This window comes from Maylandia zebra, linkage group LG9 (genome assembly GCF_041146795.1).
Source record: "Maylandia zebra isolate NMK-2024a linkage group LG9, Mzebra_GT3a, whole genome shotgun sequence".
Lineage (NCBI taxonomy): Eukaryota > Metazoa > Chordata > Actinopteri > Cichliformes > Cichlidae > Maylandia > Maylandia zebra.
Genome location: NC_135175.1, coordinates 37,710,276 through 37,734,537, shown reverse-complemented (window position 1 = coordinate 37,734,537; position 24,262 = coordinate 37,710,276). Strand labels below are relative to the sequence as shown.

General features: G+C 44.6%; 1 protein-coding gene across 4 annotated transcripts in view; it reads right to left on the bottom strand.

The window, feature by feature from the left end:
• LOC105940442 (protein NLRC3) overlaps positions 1-23,757 on the bottom strand; it is a 38,596-nt gene extending 14,839 nt beyond the window's left edge. Inside the window, exons 1-5 of one of the 4 annotated variants that reach the window (XR_003024540.2) lie at positions 23,600-23,757; positions 14,072-18,415; positions 13,263-13,396; positions 3,800-3,981; positions 1,876-3,712 (exon numbers count right to left, since the gene is read on the bottom strand). Coding sequence is in view for 3 of the 4 variants with exons in the window: in XM_024803720.2 (XP_024659488.1) it covers positions 1,876-3,712; positions 3,800-3,981; positions 13,263-13,381 (2,138 nt within the window). In the remaining variant the exon portion in view is untranslated. Of the gene's footprint in view, positions 1-1,875; positions 3,713-3,799; positions 3,982-4,165; positions 5,240-13,262; positions 13,397-14,071; positions 18,416-23,599 lie in introns of those variants that run through there. The other 3 variants (XM_024803720.2, XM_024803721.2, XM_076888618.1) reach the window with 3 other exon arrangements.
• Between the last annotated feature and the right edge of the window lie 505 nt (positions 23,758-24,262).

Below are 24,262 nucleotides of genomic sequence, written 5' to 3'. Positions count from 1 at the left end.
CTCTCACAACGAACGTAATATGGTCAACACCTTGGAGACGCTTACTGCTGCTGTGAAGGCTCAAAACAACACCATTGAGCGTATGAGGGGAAACATCAGAGAGAGGCCTGCTCAAAATGACACCCTTGAGCGACAGTTGGAAAACATCACCGAACGGATCACTGCAGTTGTGAAGTCTCAGAATCAAAAGACTGACAACACCTTGGAACTGAAGTTTGATACCATCATGGGGAGGCTCGCGGCTCTCCAACGCGAAGTTGAGGGACCAGTCTCAGAGTGCTAAAATTCGAGCTGCTCACAAAACAGAAATCAACAATATTCAACATTCGGACACCACGGCGCCAGCTGCAGGCCCAAGGCTGGAGCCCACCAAAACAACTCCCTGATAACGACTGTGTGATGACTATTCTTCCCGTCCCATGAAGGCCACCTGGGTTGGCTGGCAGACTGTTTACTTAGCCTGATAGTGCGAAGGACACTGTCTCCGCTGAACTCTGGACACACACGCACACACACTTACACTGACAAGCACTCACTCATCCCCCTCCCTTTCCAACGCCTTCGATGCTTGTGCCCTACCGGGGAAGATAGCAGTCAACTGGACCAGCGCAGATGCTGCAGGACCGGATGCGCTGTCTACGCCGGCTCTCTCTTACCCTTTACCCGCCCCTGTTGCTTGTCTCGTGTTTCTATGGTGTATTGATAGTCATGTGCTTTTGTGCTGAGGTGTTTTTTCTGTTATCAAACTGTTCTCCCACCAGGAGCTCAGTCTGAGTGGAGTTTTTTTTTCTCCTCCTCTTACCTCATGTAGTGTATTTTCTTTGTTTTTTCCTATCAGCCTACCTTTCTGACATGTCTCCCCAATGTGATGTTTGTGTAAAGTTGGTCAGAAGGTTCCTTTGTGAGTGCGCATGCGCCATTAGCGTGCTGCCTGCTGTAACCCCTAATTTCCCTCGGGATGAATAAAGTATTCTGATTCTGATTCTGATTCTGATTTTAACTCTCAGTGATGCTGCAGTGTTCGTTTGACTTTGGAACCTGAAGGGAAAGGAGTTTAGGACCCAGATCACTCCCAGATTTACGAGCACCTTAGTCCGACAAATACGGCAATAACGACGGCCCGCTTGCGTGTTCTACAAAGAAAAATGTGCTTTGGTGGGTATCTGATGGACAAACACCAAATCACTTCCACATCACTGAAGTTTCACCATTTTTACAAACCAATTCTGGTTCATCCGTTTCACTCAATCGGCCATGTGCGTATGAAAACAAAGGCGCGTTTTACCCATATTCTATTGCGATATTTCATTTTCTTATCGTTGCCTAACATTGTATCGGTATTACCGTGAACGGTACAATATGGCCCAGCCCTACTGTCAGATGTACAGGAAGATATTACTCTCCCAGTCACTAACATGTACCAAAGCTTCACAAGACACATAGACAGTGATCTAAAATATTGTGTAAACTCAACAGACCCAGGAGGAATATAAAACCCGTTTATGTGAAGCCTATGCAGCTGCATGTCACGGCTGAAGAGCAAACCAAAGGCAGGAGGAAATCCATTCTATACTCCACAGGTTCAGATTTCAATTATTCCAAAGAGCTTTAACAAAATTCCTTATTTACCATTAAGAAAAGAAGATTTTGTATGAAAATGACCAAAAAAAACCTTTTCAACGTTTTTGTTGAAACTTCAAATTAAAGCTCAGAATCTGAAATTATCACACTATTTTCATTTTAAATAAATTTAGTGTGAAGAGAACAAACTATAAAGTTGTGTCACCATTCACATACTTCTAGACCTTAGAGTATATATCAGACAGCTGATGGCATCTTTACAGTTTTTAGGATGATATTAACATCTGGACTCACCGAGCCTTCCTGCAGTTTCTCACAGCCGGAATAAGCCTTAGTCTACCCTCCCATGATGTGTTGTATTCATCCAGGTCAAACTCATCCAGAACCTCCTCTGTCATCTGTAGCATGTAGGCCAGAGCTGAGCAGTGGATCTCAGAGAGTTTCTTCTCTGATCTGTTCTCTGACTTTAGGAAATCCAAGATTTCCTGATGTACTGAGAGGTCATTCATCTCCATCAGACAGTGGAAGATGTTGATGATTCTGTCAGGAGAAATAAACTTAGCTTTCATCTCCTTCAAGTTGTTAATGATTCTCTCAATAACTTCTGGACTGTTCTCTGTCTGACCCAGCAGACCACATAATATTATTTGGTTGGACTCCAGACATAGGCCATACAGGAAGCGGACAAACAGGTCCAGGTGGCCATTTTTACTCTGAAGAGATTTGTTTAGGCCCATGTGCAAAAAGTCAGCTACAGATGTGTAATACAAGTCTTCATCATAATCCTCATCATCATCTTCCTCCTCTTCATTCATTTCATCTTCCAGGAAGTCCTCCAGCACCTCCGTCTTCCTGTTAGTGAAACAGTGGAACATGTAGACAGCAGCTAGAAACTCCTGAATGCTCAGATGAACAAAGCAGTAGACTGGTTTCTGGAAGATCACACACTCTCTTTTGAAGATCTCTGTACAAACTCCTGAGTACACCGAGGCCTCTGTCACATCCAGACCACACTGCTCCAGGTCTTCTTGGTAGAACATGATGTTTCCTTTCTCCAGATGTTCAAACGCCAGCCTCCCCAGCTTCAGAAGAACTTCCCTGTCAGCCTCCGTCAGCTCCTGTGGACTCGTCTCATGTCCCTCGGGGTACTTGTTCTTCTTCCTCTTTGTCTGAACCAGCAGGAAGTGTGAGTACATGTCAGTCAGGGTCTTGGGCAGCTCTCCTCTCTGCTCTGTAGTCAACATGTGCTCCAGAACTGTAGCAGTGATCCAGCAGAAGACTGGGATTCTACACATGATGTGGAGGCTCCTGGATGTCTTCATGTGGGAGATGATTCTGCTGGACAGCTCTTCATCACTGAATCTCCTCCTGAAGTACTCCTCCTTCTGGGCGTCAGTGAAGCCTCGTACTTCTGTTAGCCTGTCAACACATGTAGGAGGGATCTGATTGGCTGCTGCAGGTCGGGAAGTTATCCAGACGAGAGCCGAGGGAAGCAGATTCCCCTGGATGAGGTTTGTCAGCAGCTGGCTGACTGATGACTTCTGTGTGACATCAGACAGCAGCTTCCTGTTGGTGAAATCCAATGAAAGTCTGCTTTCATCCAGGCCGTCAAAGATGAACAAAAGCTGAGAGACAGCCAGCTTCTCTGCTGTGACCTTCTGTAATGTTGGATGGAAAACATGGAGCAGCTCCAGAAGACTGTACTGCTCATCTCTGATCAGGTTCAGCTCCCTGAATGAAAGCAGAACCACCACACTGACATGTTGGTTCTCCAAGCCCTCTGCCCAGTCCAGAGTGAACTTCTGCACTGCAAAGGTTTTTCCAACACCAGCCACGCCGTTGGTCAGAACCACTCTGATGGGTCTCTGTTGGTCAGGTAAGGCTTTAAAGATGTCCTGGCACCTGATTGGAGCGTCATGGAGGGCGTCCATCTTGGAAGCTGTCTCCAGCTGCCTCACCTCATGTTGGGTATGAACCTCTTCAGTCTGTCCCTCTGTGATGTAAAGCTCAGTGTAGATCCTGTTGAGGAGGGTTCTACTTTCTGTTTCATCACTTCCTTCAGTCACACATTCACATCTCCTCCTCAGACTGATCTTATGTTTATCTAAAGCCTCCTGCAGATCAACATCTGCTGAAAGACATGATAATATTTAAGACCAAAAAGGAAGAAAACTTCAATGTTTGAAAAATCTATTAGTAGACAGATGTTCAATCTTACTATGTATACAGCTCCTCTGTCCAGTTGACTGCAGTCCATTGCTCGATCTTTCTCCATTATGGGGACAGGAGTCATCTTCTGTGTGTCCACAGCTAGTAGAAACGGGATGTTTCAGGACATCCTGACACAAAGCACACATAGGCAGCTGCTGACCCCCACCATCAGGACTCCTGTTATTGTCTCTGTGAAAATTCAGGAAAAATAAAAACTATGTCCAGATGAACAGAATCAAATTTTAGGGATTGGCTTACCTGGATGATGAGCATGCATCAGTATGTTTTATATAGTATTGCCAAATGTAATAATGCACTTTTATTTAATCTAAGATAGCACACATAAGCTCTGATGTATTTAAGTGATTCTCACAATAGTTACTATTCTTCAATCAGTCCAGGGCTGACTGGAAGCTCTTGGTGGCACTGTCACTTGGGGTTCGCTCTCTGCAGTAGAGTGTCACTTCCTGTTCCACCCACTGGGGTCAAACTCTTGTAATTGCCGATTCTGTTCTCAGACATGTGAAGCTAGAGACACCAGCAACCATAGACAATTGTCTTCCAGGGGCCAGAGCAGGCAACATTGAGGAAAATTTAAAACTGCTGGCTAAGGGTAAACGTAAATTCAGTAAAATTATGATTCACGGCGGCAGTAATGACACCTGGATGTGGGCTCCATAGATAATTGGCAAACCTTCTGGATGAAACCTGCTCTTGTTAGGAGAGACGGCATCCATCCCACTTTGGATGGAGCAGCTCTCATTTCTAGAAATATGGACAAATTTATTAAACCCACCATTTGATTGAACATGAAAAAAAAAAAATCACAAAGAAAGAACAATACAGTATCCACATCTGAACCAAAGAGTAAAACAGTGAAATGTGGATTATTAGATTAGATTAGATTACATTAGATTAGATTACATTAGATGAAACTTTATTAGTCCCTCGGGTGGGTTCCTCCGGGAAATTCAGTTTCCAGTAGCAAAGCACCGAAAGAAGTTGCATGTTACAGATACATTAAGGGGAATGAGAGTAAGGATATAAGTATAAATACACCATATATACACATATACACATATATAGATACAGAATATACAATATGGATAAATAGGATTGCTCATTTGAGTGAGTATATTGCACAGTGATTATTGGACAGTCAAATATAAGAAAAAAGACAAAACAAAAACAAAAAACAAATATTGCAAATATTGCACAGTGTAGAGAAGCACCTACAGCTCAGTTGTTCCCGCCCTCCCTTGTCCCCCTGTCTCCCCTCCCTCTCCCCTCCAGTGAGGAGTTAAACAGTCTGATGGCGTGTGGGACAAAGGAGTTTTTAAGTCTGTTGGTTTTTGACTTTGGGAGAAGCAGCCTGTCGCTGAATAGGCTCCTCTGATTGTTTACGACCGTGTGCAGAGGATGCCCGGCATTGTTCATAATGTCAAATCCTTCCCAAATCAAAAACCCTGGATTAACGGAGATGTTCGCGCGGCACTGGCGGCACGGAACACCGCCTTTGCCTCCGCGAACACATCGGACTACAAACACGCACATTACCAACTCCGGAAGACGATCAAAGCAGCCAAACGTGAGTACAGGGACAGGGTGGAGCAACAGTTTGACAACCCTCGGAGTATGTGGCAGGGACTAAACACGATCACAGACTTTAGAGGGAAAACCAGCACACCGCAGACCACGGCCTCTCTGTGTGAGGATCTAAACGTATTCTACGCTAGATTCGACACAGCGAACACCATGAGACCGGACAGTGTGCGCACCGCGGATGACGTCAGTGCGCACACTGTGTCTGAGGAGGATGTGCGGAAGTGCTTCAGGAAGGCGAACGCACGCAAAGCTACTGGTCCGGACGGGATTCCCGGCCGCGTCCTCAAGTCATGCGCGGCTCAGCTGGCTGGAGTGTTCACGCACATCTTCAACCTTTCCCTCTCTCTGTCTGTAGTCCCAGCCTGCTTCAAAATGGCCACCATCGTCCCTGTACCCAAATCCTCCACCATCTCCTCATTGAACGACTGGCGACCTGTAGCCCTGACCCCCATCGTTAGCAAATGCTTCGAGAAGCTGGTCAGGGACTTCATCTGCTCTGCACTACCCGACTCACTGGACCCTCTACAGTTCGCATACCGCCACAACAGGTCCACTGATGATGCCATAGCCCTGACACTACATACTGCCCTGTCACACCTGGAGAAGAGAGACACGTATGTGAGAATGCTGTTTGTAGATTACAGCTCAGCATTCAATACCATCGTTCCCTCGAAGCTGGACAGGAAACTGCAGGATCTAGGACTGAGCAGCTCCCTCTGCAGCTGGATCCTTAGCTTCCTGTCTGACAGACGCCAGGTGGTCAGACTGGGCAGCATCACCTCATCCCCCATCACACTGAACACTGGTGCTCCACAGGGGTGTGTACTGAGCCCTCTCCTGTACTCACTCTACACCTACGACTGCACAGCCACTAACAGCTCCAACATCATTGTGAAGTTTGCGGACGACACTACAGTGGTGGGTCTTATCACCAACGGTGATGAGACGGCTTACAGGGAGGAGGTCAGCGCCCTGACCCACTGGTGTCAAGACAACCATCTCACCCTCAACGTCGCAAAGACAAAGGAGTTGATAGTGGACTTCCGGAGGTGCAGAGAAGTACACACCCCCATCACCATCAACGGCGCTGCTGTGGAGAGAGTGAGCAGCTTCCGGTTCCTTGGTGTACATCTGGCTGAGGATCTTACGTGGTCAGTACACACAAACAAAACAGTGAAGAAGGCGCAGCAGCGCCTCTTCTTTCTCAGGAGACTGAAAAGATTCGGCATGAGCCCTCGCATCCTCAGGACCTTCTATCACTGTGCCATTGAGAGCATCCTCACTGGATGCATCACCACCTGGTATGGCAACAGCATCGCCTACAACCGCAAAGCTCTCCAGCGAGTAGTGCGGTGCTCTGAACGGATAATTGGAGGTGAGCTTCCCTCCCTCCAAGACATCTACAGGAAGCGCTGCCTGAGGAAAGCGGGGAGGATCATCAAGGACTCCAGTCACCCCAGCCATAAACTGTTCAGACTGCTTCCATCAGGAAGGAGGTTCTGCAGCATCCGGTCCCGTACCAGCAGACTGAGAGACAGCTTTTTCCATCAGGCCATCAGACTGCTGAACACGTCATAGACACCTCAGCTTCACTACTGGAACTTTAACATTATGCACTCCACACTGTATATAAATGCCACTTGTTTTGCACATATTCAACTCTGTATATTTTATATATTTTATTATTATTATTATTATTATTATTATTATTTATTTTAATTTTTTTTTACTATTTAATTTGTAAAAATGTGTATACACACACACACACACACACACACACACACACACACGTAGGAAAATATTTAGTATACACATCCAGAAATGCATACACTATTATATATTGTACATATATTTATTAGTTTCAGGTTGGCCATTCTTGTATTTTGCTCGTTTGTGTTGTTGTGTTTGCACATCTCTGTTGCTTGTGGGGCTCGCACACAAGAATTTCACTCGCATGTGCTGTGCCAGTGTGCCTGCACATGTGATGTGACAATAAAAGTGATTTGATTTGATTTGATTAATGTCCATCAGTTTCTTTAAGGTCCTCTTCTCTGCCACTGTCACCAGAGTGTCCAGCTTCATGCCGACCACAGAGCTAGCCTTCCTGATCAGTCTCTCCAGCCTGCATGAGTCCTTCTTTGCTGTGCTGCTCCCCCAGCACACCACAGCATAGAAAAGTACTCCAGCAACCACTGACTGGTAAAACATCCTCAGGAGCTTCCTGCAGATGTTGAAAGACCTCGGCCTCCTGAGGAAGTACAGTTTGCTTTGGCCTTTTTTATACAGGTGCTGCGTGTTGCATGACCAGTCCAGTTTGTTGTCCACCCACAGCCCGAGGTACTTGTATGTGTTGACCACCTCCACCTCCTCTCCCTCTATCTGAACTGGCAGTGGACCTAGGGCTGCTCGATTATGGCAAAAATGATAATCACGATTATTTTCACTGAAATTGAGATCACGATTATTTGACGATATTTATTTAACCCTTTAAGATCTACCATAGAACCAAGTCCGCCAGAGCTTATAATATTTTTTTTACATGCTGTAGTGCCATTTGTGGGAGCATTTCAAGTTGCTATACATCAATACAACTGTTATAGCCCATATTTTAAAAATGTGTATGTATTAAGTCCATAGTAACTACATTAATTGCAAAAAAGTGCAATAAACTACAAAAAAATTGAAAATCGTTTTTGTTTTTTTTACATATATTTCTACTTGGAGAAATTTAAGAGGCTTATCCCTCAAAACTTTAAATACAAAAAAGTTGCAAAAAATAGTTTACAACAACAGGAAATTTATTTTGAGTGTCTTCATAGTTTTATTTTTGGAGATACAGCAATTTTTATATACACTGCAGGAAAAACAAAAAAACAATCCTATGATGCAAATTTGCAAAGAATGTGCATGTGCATCAAAATAAACTATTTCCAGCAGTGCAATTCGAGTTCTAAGGCCTACAAGTAAAAAACTACATTTTCCGCGAAAATGACGTCACTTGCGATAGTTCGCGTTGACGTCTTTTTCAATGTGGGAAGTGTTAAGAACAGCTGATCGGATCGGCAAAGCGTGTTTCTGGAATATTATGTTTTTGTTCCTGCAAGCGCTTTTTATGCAATTTTTGCAAAGCTATATGTGGAAGGAAACCGTGACCTAGGATAAGCTGATGGCATAAGATGTAAGTACAACTCCTCTGGTTTCATATGGAAAAAAATTTATTGTGCTAGCTTAGCGATTCAGGTTCTACAGGGATTTAAAAATAGTTATACAAAACGAGCATGCTGCTCTGACCGGCTTTAAAGGGTTAACAATAACAATGTATTGAATAATTACTTTAAAAAATAATATAAAATAGTGTGCAAATACTGATAACAGTGCAAATGTTTGCAATAAAAGAAATAAATAAATAAATAAATATTGTACTATTCTTAGTTAGCGTATTGTCTGTCTTGTCTTAATGTTGGTTTAAAATGGAGCACTGTAACAAAAAATAATTTCCCCCAGGGATCAATAAAGTATTCTGATTCTGATTCTGATGATTCTGAAATGAAAAATGTAAACTTTGCAGTGTTGCTCTGTGGTGCAGCTACGACACCATAGCAAAGTTTACACACTGTGTCTACTTGATCCACGTCTGACTCCGCAAACCCATAATGTTTCCACACCACTGAAGTTTTTTTTTTTTTTACCTCTCTTTTCAACCAACGGCAGTCCACTCCTCTCCAAATAACTTCTGCTTAGCTTTCCGAGCTTCCCTCGGGTCCTCTTAATTGTTGTGACGCGTGTTCGAAATGCAGAGCAGTGCGCTTGATTTGCCACACGGAGCAGCGCGAGAGTAAAGCATGAGGGAGGGGCTAATAATCGGCTCAGTCATTTTTAATGATCGTTGAAAGCCCAGATCGTAATCGTGATTAAAATTCGATTAATTGAGCAGCCCTAAGTGGACCTGGTCTGGACCTCCCGAAATCCACAACCAGTTCCTTGGTCTTTGAAGTGTTGAGTTGCAGGTGGTTTGTGTGACTCCATGTGACAAAGTTCCTCACCAGGCTCCTGTACTCCTCTTCCTGGTCATCCCAGATGATGGGGTCCACCTGCATCCTGTTTAGTTTCTCCTGGAGCAGACAGGGCCGGAGGATTCTGCCTGGATGATATCAAGGAACCAGGCTCCACGGCGCCAAAACAGCAGAGACTAGCAATGTGGGAGAGGGCCGGCGCAGATCGCCGCAGACAGGGAGTGGACCAGCGGCGGATAAGAGAGAAGCTACGGAGCTTCCATCGGGCCCCACCGGGGAGCATCCGACTCTTGTGACTGAAATCAAGAGGGTCATTACGTCTCCACTGGAGCTTTAAAGTGAGGCATCCTGCTCTCATGCAGAGAGGAGGACTTCATATTACTCCTTAGTAAATCTACCAAGAATTTGAAAACTGTTTTGCTCAGGATTGTATAAGCTGAATTCTATATTTAAGAATTAAATATTTTATTGTTACTATTTCAACCAGTTCATCAAGCACTCCAATTATGAGCCTGCCTAAAGTGATTATTTTACTTTTATTTTTACCTGAGAAGGAATACACTTAGGCTTTTTACTTCTCAAATGACATGTGTTCCTCTGCTCTCCATGTATTCTGTGAAGAGTCTTTTTGCAATTACTCCCTGAGCTTGTTAAAGAAGGAACTTTATACCGGTTGGGTAACCCTGGCTTCAAAGAAGGATACTGGTGCTGGGTATTTTCCCTGACACTGATGAGAGGCCCTCGACTGGCACGAGGATTTCCTCTCAACTTGAGGTTTCACCTGAACTTCGGATTTGGAAGTCTTTGGTTTTGTTTTTTCGGTTTACTTGTTCATTGTTCTTGTTCATTTTCTGGTTAGCATGGGTGATGTTGCACAAAGGTACACAGACTGAAAAAGTTATATGCATCATCAGGAAAATAAAATAATGACGCTAAATGTAAAAGGGCTACATAATCCGATTAAAAGGAGTAAAATAATAGCTAAAATGAAACGTGAGAAGCTGCAGGTAATCTTTTGGCAGGAGACACATCTATCTTCTTTAGAACATGAAAAATTAAAAAATTTGGTTTCCAAACTACCTATTACTTGTCTCATAAATCAGGCCACAAAAGAGGAGTAGCCATACTGATCCCCAATGCTGTTAACTTTGAATTCTATTTAGAGGTAAAGGACAAAGAAGGGAGGTTCATTTTGGAAAAGGGTAAATTAGAAGAGGAGGAAGTAACATTATTCAATGTATATGCCCCGCCAGGAAGCTCCAAATCTTTTTATGAGAAGTTATTCGATTTAGTGGTCTTGAAAACACGAGGAGTTCTTATTTTTGGTGGCGACCTTAATGTTCAACTCCAACCAAAACTGGATGCATCCAACCACCGGCAAAAGAAAAGTTCGAATGCCATTAGGGTCCAACATGCTTACAGAACTGGGTTTGATTGATTTGTGGAGAGCCTCTCATCCAGGTGAAAAACAATTTACCGTAATTGTCGGGCTATAAGCCGCTACTTTTTGCACAAGCTTTGAACCCTGCGGCTTTTAGTCAGGTGCGGCTTTTCTATGGATTATCCATGATTTTTGTCATATCGTAAGACGATTTGTTTTGTTTGTTCCGCTGTTGTACGGCACTACGTTGCCTGGCGGAAGGGCATGTGATCAGACACACAGTATCGGGGTTCAAGAGTGGTATGTTGGTCACATGTCCATCCGCCAGGCAACATAGTGCCGTACAAGTAGCGTGAAAAACAAACTTCAAAGTAGCGCCACGCGTTCAGCGGGAGGCGTGGATGACGAGCGGCAATAAACTTGCGAAAAGCAAGTTATGCTCAACTCCACCGGTGGAATCTGACAGCGTGGAAAAGTGTGAAAACATTCATGATCACCAACGGATTTCGAAGGGCTGGACTGCTGCATGATGGAGAGGACACCGCCACGGCCCTTCTGAGGGTGTTCGACTCTGACACTGACAACGAGGATTTGTTTGGTTTTGAAAGTGACAACGAAGGAAAGAAGCTGAGAGTGGATGACGAAGCCATCCTGAGCCTGTTCGTATCCGACACTGGAGAAGAGGACTTTGGTGGTTTTAGTGCGCAGGAAGATGGTGGTGAATGACTGACTTTTCTTGAGCCTAAAAGGTAGTCCGAATCTATTTTTCCGGTGTGCTGTAGGTTATTGTTATGTACTACATTTGTTACTCATTTATGAAGCACAGTACATGTTTCGTACTTGTAATTACCACTACTTTTACATATACCTAAAAAGTTGTGCAAATATGTACCCATAACTTGTTTTTCAAAATATTAATAAAAGGGGTGTGTCTCCAAACAGCCATCTCTTTCCTGACAATTCCCTTTGTGCATATTCTCTTACATATGATAAGTCAACATTGAAACACCTGCGGCTTTTAGTCAGGTGCGGCTAATGTATGTACAAAACAGGATTTTCCCCTGATTTTAGCTTGTGCGGCTAATATTCAGGTGCGCTTTGTAGTCCGGGAAATACGGTACCTATTATTTTGCTCACTGTTTTGTATATACTCGAATTGACTACTTTTACCTCTCTGGGGACATCTCAGGCCCTCCAAGGTTTGGAGGCCTATCTCCCCCTACCACCACTTCCCCTGCCAGTGGCGGACTCCCTCAGACATCGGTGCGTTGGTGGTTCTTTGTGTCCGGGGATGGGCGTCCAGGTACACACCGGCTCACTCCTTGGCGGCCGCTTATCGGGGCCTGGAGCCTGGGGCTCGCTCGGGCCACTTCGGAGGTGGGGTGCCCCCGGCCTCTCGGCCTGGCGCTCGGTCACTCAGGCACGGCTGGCTGCCGGCGGAGCTCACGGGCCCGTCACTGCAACCCCCCCTGGCTTCTGCTCCGCGGCTGCTGAGTGACCCCTCATCTGGGACTCTCCTCAGCTCTTTCTGGGACAGTGGCACGGCTGCCCCTCTGTTGGTCTTCCTTGGTCTCTTGTGTTCTGGGGGCCTCTGGATGTCTGGAGTTTTGATCTCCTCCATACCTGCTTCATGCCCTGGAGGACGGGGCTGTGGCTCCCCACACCCTCTAGCAGATCATTACATGAAGGAACCAATCTAACAGCCCATGTCACCTCTAATTGCGGCCACATAATGATGTGAAGAAATTTTTTTTTTTTAATTATTATTCAAAAAATGATTTAATATGAAGGCAATAGCAGAGTGTTACAAGCATCGTCCTAAAGAATGTAGCCTGATGGGCAGTGTAGTCCGTGCTGCAGGGAGAATGGACTGCCATACCCGTTATGTGTCTGTGAGCGAGGGGGAGAAAAATCTTGTTTTTCCTCTGAAACAATAAGCTCTGTTGGAGCAGCCTTTCAACGCCTCTCTCTGTCTCTCGCTAGCAAAGTTGACCCAGACAACAAAGCAAAGCTAGTTTTCAGCTACGAGCCCGACAAGAACCCGACATATTAGCCAGAGGTCCCTTTACTATGGTTCGGAGCTGCGGACCTGTTTTATATACGCACGGAATAGTTTTCTATACTTTCTGTGAAGTGCAGCCTTACCTAATGTCCACCCTACTGTTACTCATTTATATTAAGATTTAAACATCTAGTTGGTATTGGTATGGCGACTAACCTTCAGTAATAGTAATAAATCACACAGCAATAGGACATTCATGTAGTTGTAAAAAGCATGATAATATATTAAATAATCCAAAGTATTCAGAATACGTTACAAAAGACATTTTGGGGCATGTAATCTGTAATCTGTAGTGGAATACATTTTTAAAGTAACCTTCCGAACACTGTGTACGCAGACAGAGAGAGAGAGAGGGTGAGAGTGTGTGTGTGTGTGTGTGTGTGTGTGTGTGTGTATCAAAAACACTTACTTTGGTTCAGCACTGAAGTATGGAGGTTCTTCTTTGGAACAATCACTCTTCACTGCAACATAGCTGCATCCTGGAAACTCTGCTGGTCCCTCCTCTTTCTTCACATCATTTATTTTCATCTTCCCTGAGTCAGCCTGAGAGGGAAACCGAATGTGAGTGCCAAACAGAAAGTCTCTGATGCTAACAGGTGGGGCTCTGTGATTGGTCCACTTGAAGTGACTGAACCAATGAATAAAGAGCAGGGTTTGTTTATCTTCACCCAACAGCTGCCTGTCTCCTGTCCAATCACTGATGCAGGATTCCTCAGCCCACTGAGATCTTTGTGAATACAGAAACTGTCATCTGTTTCACTAAACAAGTTTTAGCCCCTCCCCTTTTTTAGAAAGCTTTCTTCTAATTGGCTGATCTCACAGAGGGGTTAAACACAAAGTGCACTGACGATATACGTCTGTCGCCTCTGCGTGACACTAAACATATGAAAGACTGTGAGTCTGTAAAGCAGTCTGATCTTTGAGCTCACAGGCAATCCTGGGTTTTCTTACTGATTACGTATAACACTGAGCTCCTTATTAGAAGCTCTGGACATGTTTGATATGAACAGAAAACAGGAGAAGAACAGATCCACAGAGACTCACAGTCAAGTTTGATGTTGGTGCCAGGAGCTGACGACATCACTGATAAAAATCTGCTGTTAAACATGAGCGAAGGAGGGGTGTGATATCGACGGGGTGTGTGTGTGTGTGTGTGTGTGTGTGTGTGTGTGTGTGTGTGTGTGAGTGAAATAAAAAGAAAGCTGAGAAAACACTAACCTGCGTCCTCTAAGCTCATGTGGCAGCTCCCTTTATTTCCAGGAAGTGATTCAAACATGTGTTCAAACAGTTAGAGCATGGGGGAGGGGCCATCAACAGCAGGAGGAGGCGGAGGTAACCAGGCAGTGTTTGTATTAGTGGCACAGACACACTCGAGCATTCCTTCTGACGGTTATCAATAAAATGCAGACTTATTTTACTTACTTTTATTCACCCACTCGTATAACCAAACACCAACAAAGTACAAAACATGGGAATAAACACATTAAACCTCATCTTTATATTAATTAGTATAAACAATTTGTGATCATTTGCATAATGAATGCATATTTGTTTCATGAGTACCATCACCACAGGAGAAGAAGAATGGAAAGGCATTAAAGAAGAAAAAAAATAATAGAAAGTACACAAAAAAGATGTACACGCCCTGTACTACCATTGTTTTTGTCAATGGTGACCATTCATCCATAAATCTGTTTAGCAGTAATTTTTCCCATAATTCCCAATCTTCCCTCAACGTCTCCAACAAACAGCACCGAGCAGGGCAGAGATGATAGAGACACATAACAAAACGTACCTCAACGTTTATAAAATATATACACTTCACGCAACAAACACAGCAGTACTGTTCATCCAAAATACTTTACCTGTTCATCTGTTTAGAGGCAGTCACCCTCTACAAAGTAGGCAAAAGAAAGAACATATATGTCTTTGTATTTTCCATCTTTTCTACAGATATTAAAAAGTTTGTACAGAGTGTCTGTACCTTTGCCAACTCTGCTCTGATGAAATTTCAGATTAATTTTTCAGATGTGACAGTGGGATTGTGAAAAAACCTTGGATATCAATGAAGCTCCGCCTCCTACAGTTTCCTGTACTTCAGGTTAGTCGAACAGAGCGCCTGTTGCTTGTTGAGGAGTCATCAAGATCAGGTATGTAAAGAAGAGTTTTTTTCATTGTCATCAGAGAGTTTTATGCTAACAGTCACAGTTAACATTTGAAAAGACAAATGTTCATTTACATTGAACTTGTTTTCATAATCTAGCTGAATAGATGTTCATTTTCATGGTTCAACTGTAGAACATGTCCTTTAGTGTTGGTGAAAGATGTTTGGGATGAAGATTAGAGGACATAACATTAAACTGAAGCTATAAAATCCTAACATGTGAAAAAGTATATATCATGTGTGTAAGAACACTTATCGAGACATTATACTTTGTAAGTATTTCAAAATCTGCCATGAAACTGTTGGAAAAACCACAAAAGTGTATTAAAAAAAAGTATTTATATAGTCTTTTTTTTTTCTTGCCTGTTCCGTTTGGCTCTTTTGCATCAGAATTATTGTCTAAAGGCGAAGAAAGCTGCCCAACGGATTTACTTTACTAAATGGACCGTCCCAGCCTTGCTGTAATGGTCTATTTGATTCACCTTTTATTGTTTATTTTATTTTATTTTCACTTGTTAAATGCAGACTTGACTGGTGAAAAGAAAGGGAAGAAAGAAAGGGAAAGAAAAACAGCAGGTAAGAGGGACGGGGATAAAGTGCAAATAACAAAAAACAACAAAATAAGCAGACATAAAATACATATATCAATCACCTGGATCACCTGTTGAGAAAGAAAAAAGAGAAAGCAAGCAGAAGAAAAAAAAAAAGAGCAACATAATAAACAACATCACGATGATCTCTGGGAATGTAACAGTAAATATTAAATATTAAAGATTATTGTGCAGCACGTAAGATCGACAGCGCACAGTGTGCTTTGAGGTAGGAGCCAAAAAGGGTGTAGTTTGTGTGTGAGAGTCCCCGTGTGTACACCTGTGAGCATGGATGCGCTTGTATTTAAAAGGTTCCTTCATGTAATGATCTGCTAGGGGGTGTGGGGCACCACAGCCCCGTCCTCCAGGGCATGAAGCCGGTATGGAGGAGATCAAGACTCCAGACATCCAGAACACCTCAGACCCTCAGAACACAAGACACCAAGGAAGACCAACAGAGGGGCAGCCGCGCCACTATCCCAGAAAGAGCTGAGGAGAGTCCCAGATGAGGGCTCACTTGGAGGGCCTGAGATGTCCCTAGAGAGGTGGCGTCTGATACCCAACCTGACATATAGACACAGACATATAGGCACACACAGATACAAACATCCATTCCCACCCTCATGCTCTCATATGCAATTACTCAACACTCACCCAACATGGAGACAGACATAAAGAGACACTGTACACACAATCACACTCCGCAAGCGTACTCTAAGCCCCAGGTCTACGTACCCTTGCCCCCCGGGGGGGGGAACTGCACCTAGACCCAGGTGGTGTTACCCTTTTTCCTGGGGTGGAGAGAAGCAGACCCCGATCGGGCGGCCATCTCCTCCTCCTAGCCCCCCGCTCCAGCAGGCCGCAGAGAATGGGGGTGTGTGAAGACTCCAAACCTCCCTCAGCCCGCTCAAATGTAGTGTTGATGCATGTGTGTTCGTAAGGTGCATTTAAAACCTAGGAGGGCATGGAGCCACCTGCCAGAGAGCAGCAGGTAAGCGCATAGCCCCTCCTGATAGCCCTCGATGTCTACATGTATTTAAAATTGAGAGGTGGGCAATGACGCCAGGGGTCAGGTTGTAAACCCTGATGGTCTTTTGGATACCCTGCAGTGTGCCCACCCCCAAGATCCTATATGTATGTGTTATGAGAGTGTGAGTAATGTGAATGTCTAAGTTGTGAGATAAAATTGAGGCAGAGAAAGCCAAAAGGGGACAGAGGGGGGGATGCCTCTCCTGCACCCTGGTGACACACCTTTACCCCAAGGCCCTGCATGTGTGGGTGGTTGTGGTGGAGCGGGAAGAGGGAGGCAGCTGGAGATGGGGAGGGAAGGGAGGGGCACAGAGCCCGGGACAGCCCACCCGACCCCACCACAGAAAAAACTGCACCCACCCCATCATCCACTCATCTTCCAGACTACACAGGACAATAGATGCCCGGGCTGAGATCTTCCTCCACCTCTCCTATATCTCCCGAAGAGAGGAGACCTCCTGCAACATGTAACAGCCTCCCCCACCAGTTGAAGAGTCCCCCAGGTGGCTAGATGCACAGATGTGAGAAAAAAGTATATTCCTTACTGTTGGGGGGAAGGGAGCGCCATGCATCGCAAAGACCAAAGTCGCTCATATACTGTTTGATTATATTTGTGGACTGCCAATTACGCTGAGTTCCCGCTGTATTGAGCCTATCCATTTCTTCATTAGTCGAAGGTTGAGGTCGCCTCCAAGAACAAGTGTGCCATCTAAGTGTTCAGAGAGTGCACTGAAAGAAACGTGAAAGAATGAGGGACCATCAACATCTGGACCATATACACTTGCAATACATAGCTTTTTTATCAAGTATAGATAGTTTAATGATTAAGAATCTGCCCTCTGGATCTATAACTGTATCGAGTACCATGAAATTAATATTTTTATGTATTAAAATTGCTACTCCCCTTTGTCTAGAATTATAACAAGCTGAGAACACATTGGGAAACTCAGGTGTTTTAAGTTCATTCGAACCTCTAAGAGGTCTGTGGGTCTCTTGTAAAAGGACAACATCTGCCTGTAGTTTTTTGAGTTGGTTAAATATTTTTAACCTCTTTTCTCTGGAGCCAGCTCCATTTATATTCCACGTAATGAACCTCAGTGCACCCATAGATGTGTGTGTATAACTAGGGATGTACGCTTTGTGTGTCGCTTAGACAGGTGGAAAGAATACATCACTTGTTCATAAATAAAGAGAAGGAGAGAGAGAAAAAATGTGTGGCGAGATGCTCCCTGAGTCTGACTATGAGTCTGACTAGAGTGACGGTGTAAATTCTGCTATGATATCACACTTAAGATGCGATTTGATACTGGTAAGTTAAACAGATGTTAATGCAAGTTAGTGTGAGTGGATAGGGAAAGGGTGTAGCGGATTCTTATCTGGTGTGAGGTTAATACAGCCACGGAGTGATGTTGGGGTCTCGGTGGAGCTGTCCGTCCACGTACAGCCGGTCCACAGCGATGACAGCGCGGGAGCCCTTCTGGATGAAGCCGCGTCGGATTGGGAAGAGGACCCTGCGTCGCTCCAGGATCTCTTTTGGGAACTAGTTGTTTACGCTGAAGTCCGTTCCTTTTAATTCCCTGCCACGACTTTTCACCTGTTCCTTTTGTTTGAAGTGGCTGAATTTGGCCACAATAGGACGTGGTCTCCCGGTCGCAGCCCGCATGGGGCCGATGCGATGTACCCTATCGAAGGCGATGTTCTTCACCATGTCCTCCGGCAGCTTTAGGTGGGTTTTGATGAAGCTTTTCACCGTGGTCTCCGTGTCTTCTCCAGCGGCTTCTGGAATACCAGAAAATACAAGATTATCATGCATGCCACAAGCTGGTAGATCAATAGCTGTCTCTTTTATTTATTTATTTTTTCTGTTTAGCTGGGTAACATTGTCTGTGAGACATTTCACCGACTCCCTTAGCGTGGCATTTTCAGCAGCGAGGGTTTCCACCTGCTGCTGGCTGAACTCCAGGGATTCTCACAAGGATTTAAATTCCTGGTGAAGAATCTCCACCAAGGACAGGCTTGCATCAAAACTGGACAATCGCTTGTCGATTTACTCCAGTATGTTGGCAATATCTTTGTCTGCTGGCGATGTTGTGCCGGGGGAATCTGCCGGGCGACATTTTTTCGACGACGGCGTCTCAGATTTGGCCAGGGAAGATGCACTCTGAGCCTTCATTACGAGATCCTGGAAGCACTGATTGATGTCATCTTGGAGAGCCTCTAAACTCTCCCCGCTGTTCTCCAGGGTGTTGGAGATGATTTAGACAAGTATTGTAAGTTATAAGACAATTGATAAGTGTATTTGGTAATACTGAGGCTTAAAGGAATTTGTTCAATTCTAAACTACCATTCGCTTTAATTTTCCGCCAAAATCTCCGGCGTCTGACGTCAGTTACAACATGAGTCGCTTACCTTGTCCGTCACTTACCTCAGGATCTCACTCCCTTCCATTCCTAAATATGTGTGCGACTGAGAGTTTGGAAAAATGTGACTGAAATATGTGAATTGTTTTTCTGTATTTGTTTGTGACTGTATTGTGAAAAGATGGCGCCGGTGAGGTCGGCTGCCGTCACGACTGCTCCGACCACTTTTTCTTTGTCTTTGTTTTTCAAGTTAGTTTTCAGAGTTTTTAAATCGGCAAAATCATCACCATTGGGTACATTAGGTATGACAGTGACACTCTTGTTTCTATTGGTATACAATGTACTTACAATTCGAAGTTTTTAACTCTGGATCCGAGCTGGCCGAGTGAGATCTTGAGGGAGAACAAAGGACAAGACGCGAAGTGGCGGCCGCGAGGGAAACGAGCCGGCGTCAGGAACAGGCTGAGAACTCGTGCACACCTCTGCCTAGCATCCTGCTTGCCGCGTTACAGGACGCACTCGACGACGCAGACTGGGGCATGTTCAGGAACAGCTCCGATGATGACGTCAACGTGTTTACGGAAGCGGTTGTGGGATTCATCGGGAAACTAGCGGATGATACCGTGGAGACAAAGACTATCACAACGTTTCCCAACCAGAAGCCGTGGGTGGATAAAACCATCCGCGACGCTCTGAGAACCCGCACCGCTGCTTACAACACGGGACTCACGACGGGGGACATGGACCCGTACAAAACCGCATCATGGCCCCCCCACACCCTCTAGCAGATCATTACATGAAGGAACCTTTTAAAAAAAAAAACAAAAAAAAAAACAAGCGCGTCCATGCTCACAGGTGTACACACGGGTGATCACACCCACAAACTACACCCTTTTTGGCTCCTACCTCAAAGCACACTGTGTTCTGTTGATCTTATGTGCTGCACAATAATGTTTAATATTTAGTATTTACTGTCATATTCCCATATATCATTGTGATGTTGTTTATTCTATTACTCTTGTTCTCTTCTGCTTGTTTTCTTTTTTCTTTCTCAGCAGGTGATCCAGGTGATTGATAGATGCATTTTTTTTTCTGCCCGTTCTGATGGTTTTTGTCTTTTGCCCTTCTCCCCTGTCCCTCTTCTCAGCTGTTTCTCTTTCCCTCTTTCTTTCTCCCCTTCTTTCCCCCAGTCAAGTCTGTCCCGTATTCAGTAAGTGAAAATAAAATAAACAATAAAAGGTGAATCAAATGGACCATTACGGCAAGGCTGGGATGGTCAGTTTGGTAAAGTAAATCTGTTGGGCATCTTTCTTTGCCTTTAGACAACAATTCTGATGGCAAAAGAGCCAAACGGGACAGGCAAAAAAAACAAAAAAAAAAAAAAACAGCGTCATATGATGTGCGGAAGGCGGTGAAAGAGGCGAAGCAGCGCTACGGGAGGAAACTAGAGTCACAACTCCAACAGAGTGACTCTAGGAGCCTGTGGCGGGGACTAAGGACAATAACGGACTATAAAGCACCAACAACCGGTATGACGAACGCGGCCGTGACTCTGGCAGACGAGCTGAACACTTTCTATGCTCGCTTCGAGGCTGCAGCTAAGGACTCCAACGATGCTAGTGCTAGCGGCGCTAACGGCTGCAGACAGGAAGATACTGCCAACACCGGAAACGTGCTCGTCATCTCCGAGCATGAAGTAAGGAAAGCCTTCAAGAGAGTGGAGGAGTCCAAACCGTCATCAAACAGCTCTACAGACACAAAAACGTGAAAATATAAACAACCAGACTATCAGCAGTGATTTAAGTACTTTAAGACCTGTGTGAAAATCATTTACAGTATATATATCACAGAATTTAAGGCCTTTATAATCACAGAGCATACAGAGAAAAGTACTAAACTGAATCAATTTCAGCTTTTGTTTCTCATGATGTATATTGCATCAATAATTAAATTTCATTATCTGTATCTTTACCACACATGTGCCACACATCGGACTACAAACACGCACATTACCAACTCCGGAAGACGATCAAAGCAGCCAAACGTGAGTACAGGGACAGGGTGGAGCAACAGTTTGACAACCCTCGGAGTATGTGGCAGGGACTAAACACGATCGCAGACTTTAGAGGGAAAACCAGCACACCGCAGACCACGGCCTCTCTGTGTGAGGATCTAAACGTATTCTACGTTAGATTCGACACAGCGAACACCATGAGACCGGACAGTGTGCGCACCGCGGATGACGTCAGTGCGCACACTGTGTCTGAGGAGGATGTGCGGAAGTGCTTCAGGAAGGTGAACGCACGCAAAGCTACTGGTCCGGACGGGATTCCCGGCCACGTCCTCAAGTCCTCAGGCTCAGCTGGCTGGAGTGTTCACACACATCTTCAACCTTTCCCTCTCTCTGTCTGTAGTCCCAGCCTGCTTCAAAATGGCCACCGTCGTCCCTGTACCCAAATCCTCCACCATCTCCTCATTGAACGACTGGCGACCTGTAGCCCTGACCCCCATCGTAAGCAAATGCTTCGAGAAGCTGGTCAGGGACTTCATCTGCTCTGCACTACCCGACTCACTGGGCCCTCTACAGTTCGCATACCGCCACAACAGGTCCACTGATGATGCCATAGCCCTGACACTACATACTGCCCTGTCACACCTGGAGAAGAGAGACACGTATGTGAGAATGCTGTTTGTAGATTACAGCTCAGCATTCAATACCATCGTTCCCTCAAAGCTGGACAGGAAACTGCAGGATCTAGGACTGAGCAGCTCCCTCTGCAGCTGGATCCTTAGCTTCCTGTCTGACAGACGCCAGGTGGTCAGACTGGGCAGCATCACCTCATCCCCCATCACACTGAACACTGGTGCTCCACAGGGATGTGTACTGAGCCCTCTCCTGTACTCACTCTACACCTACGACTAGCCACTAACAACTCCAACATCATTGTGAAGTTTGCGGACGACACTACAGTGGTGGGTCTTATCACCAACGGTGATGAGACAGCTTACAGGGAGGAGGTCAGCGCCCTGACCCACTGGTGTCAAGACAACCATCTCACCCTCAACGTCGCAAAGACAAAGGAGTTGATAGTGGACTTCCGGAGGTGCAGAGAAGTACACACCCCCATCACCATCAACGGCGCTGCTGTGGAGAGAGTGAGCAGCTTCCGGTTCCTTGGTGTACATCTGGCTGAGGATCTTACGTGGTCAGTACACACAAACAAAACAGTGAAGAAGGCGCAGCAGCGCCTCTTCTTTCTCAGGAGACTGAAAAGATTCGGCATGAACCCCCGCATCCTCAGGACCTTCTATCACTGTGCCATTGAGAGCATCCTCACTGGATGCATCACCACCTGGTACGGCAACAGCACCGCCTACAACCGCAAAGCTCTCCAGCGAGTAGTGCGGTGCTCTGAACGGATAATTGGAGGTGAGCTTCCCTCCCTCCAAGACATCTACAGGAAGCGCTGCCTGAGGAAAGCGGGGAGGATCATCAAGGACTCCAGTCACCCCAGCCATAAACTGTTCAGACTGCTTCCATCAGGAAGGAGGTTCTGCAGCATCCGGTCCCGTACCAGCAGACTGAGAGACAGCTTCTTCCACCAGGCCATCAGACTGCTGAACACGTCATAGACACCTCAGCTTCACTACTGGAACTTCAACATTATGCACTCCATACTGTACAGTAATGCCACTGTTTTGCACATGTCTCACTCTGTATATTTTATTTTATTTTATTTATTGTTGACTCTAATTTGTAAAAATGTGTATACACACACACACACACACACACACACACACACACACGTAGAAAAACATTTAGTATACACATCCAGAAATTTTTTTTTGCATATACTATTATATATTGTACATATATTTATTAGTTTCAGATTTAGCCATTCGTATATTTTGCCTGTTAATGTTATTGTATTTTGCACAACTCTGTTGCTTGTGAAGCTCGCACACAAGAATTTCACTCGCATGTGCTGTACCAATGTACCTGCACATGTGATGTGACAATAAAAGTGATTTGAGATACTGTAAGTTCAGTGAATGCTTACATTTCACTGATTAGAATATACTGGACATTCAAAGCTAAGATTCAGCGCACTGTGTTTAGAGGCTGGGATTGGATGAACTCATCATATATACAACCTTTGATCATCATTTATGTCCAGTTGAGAATTAATCTGTGCACTCACATATTAAATGAACTGAAATCAGTAGTGTGATCTCCAGTCTTGATATATTGAATGAGAGAACTGACAGCTGTTATTTTAATCAGCCTGTCTCAGTTGTTTTAACTCTTAAGTATCACAAAATAATGTGGTAACATCTGGACTGACGAGTTTACTGTCAGCATTTTAATCCTAGTTTAAAGGCTGTAGGCTGCAGCCGTTGCTCTAACACTGTATGAATGTAACAGGGCTCAGTGCTGGTTCTAATAGTCTGACCTGCTTCCAGCTTTATTTGTGAAGAGCACAGCAGCTTACAAAACACGTAGCTAGCTCGTACAGCTGCGACGTAAAATTTTCATAAGCTAAGATGACCTTAAAATAACGGGGATGCGGTGATGCTAGCGTTAGCCATGTTAGCACGTTACCTTCACAGGTGGTCAGACTGCCTAAACAGGCACTCAGTCAGAGGTTGGGCTCTCTGTTTCGCTGCAGGGTCCCTTCATCCTTCACATATCCGTGTCGAGCCGAATGTAAATCCCGAGGCTGAACGGCCTTTGTACAAGCACACAGGCTTCTCAGCAGGGCAAAGCTATGAGCTAGAAAAATCCAGGCTGGCAGGCAGCCAACATCTGTCCAACCAATCAGAGAGTTCCTTACATCCCACAGTGTGGCTAATTTGAATAGCAGCAGGATTTTTAAAATGAAGTTGTTAATCCAACTGCTAATCCACATGTTAATCCCTGAGCGAACAGGGAAATGGATTTTGAAATGCAGTTTATTAAAGTGCAATTCGAAAAAGATTTTTGAAATGAAGTTTATCAAAGTGGAATTTGAAAATGTTTTTGAAATGAAGACTTAAAAAGCATTTTAAAAATCAGTTTATTAAATTGGAATTCAAAAATGAATTTACAAATGCAGATTTTGTTCTACAATTCATTATTTAAGCACAGAATTCTTTATTTCAATGCGCGCGGCTCTTGTGGTCCTCCATAGTAGAAATGTGAGATAACAAGAAACTAAAACAATCTTCTACTTTGTTTTTCTGAACTTGTAGAAATGTCACATGCATATGTGGTTATGCAGGTATA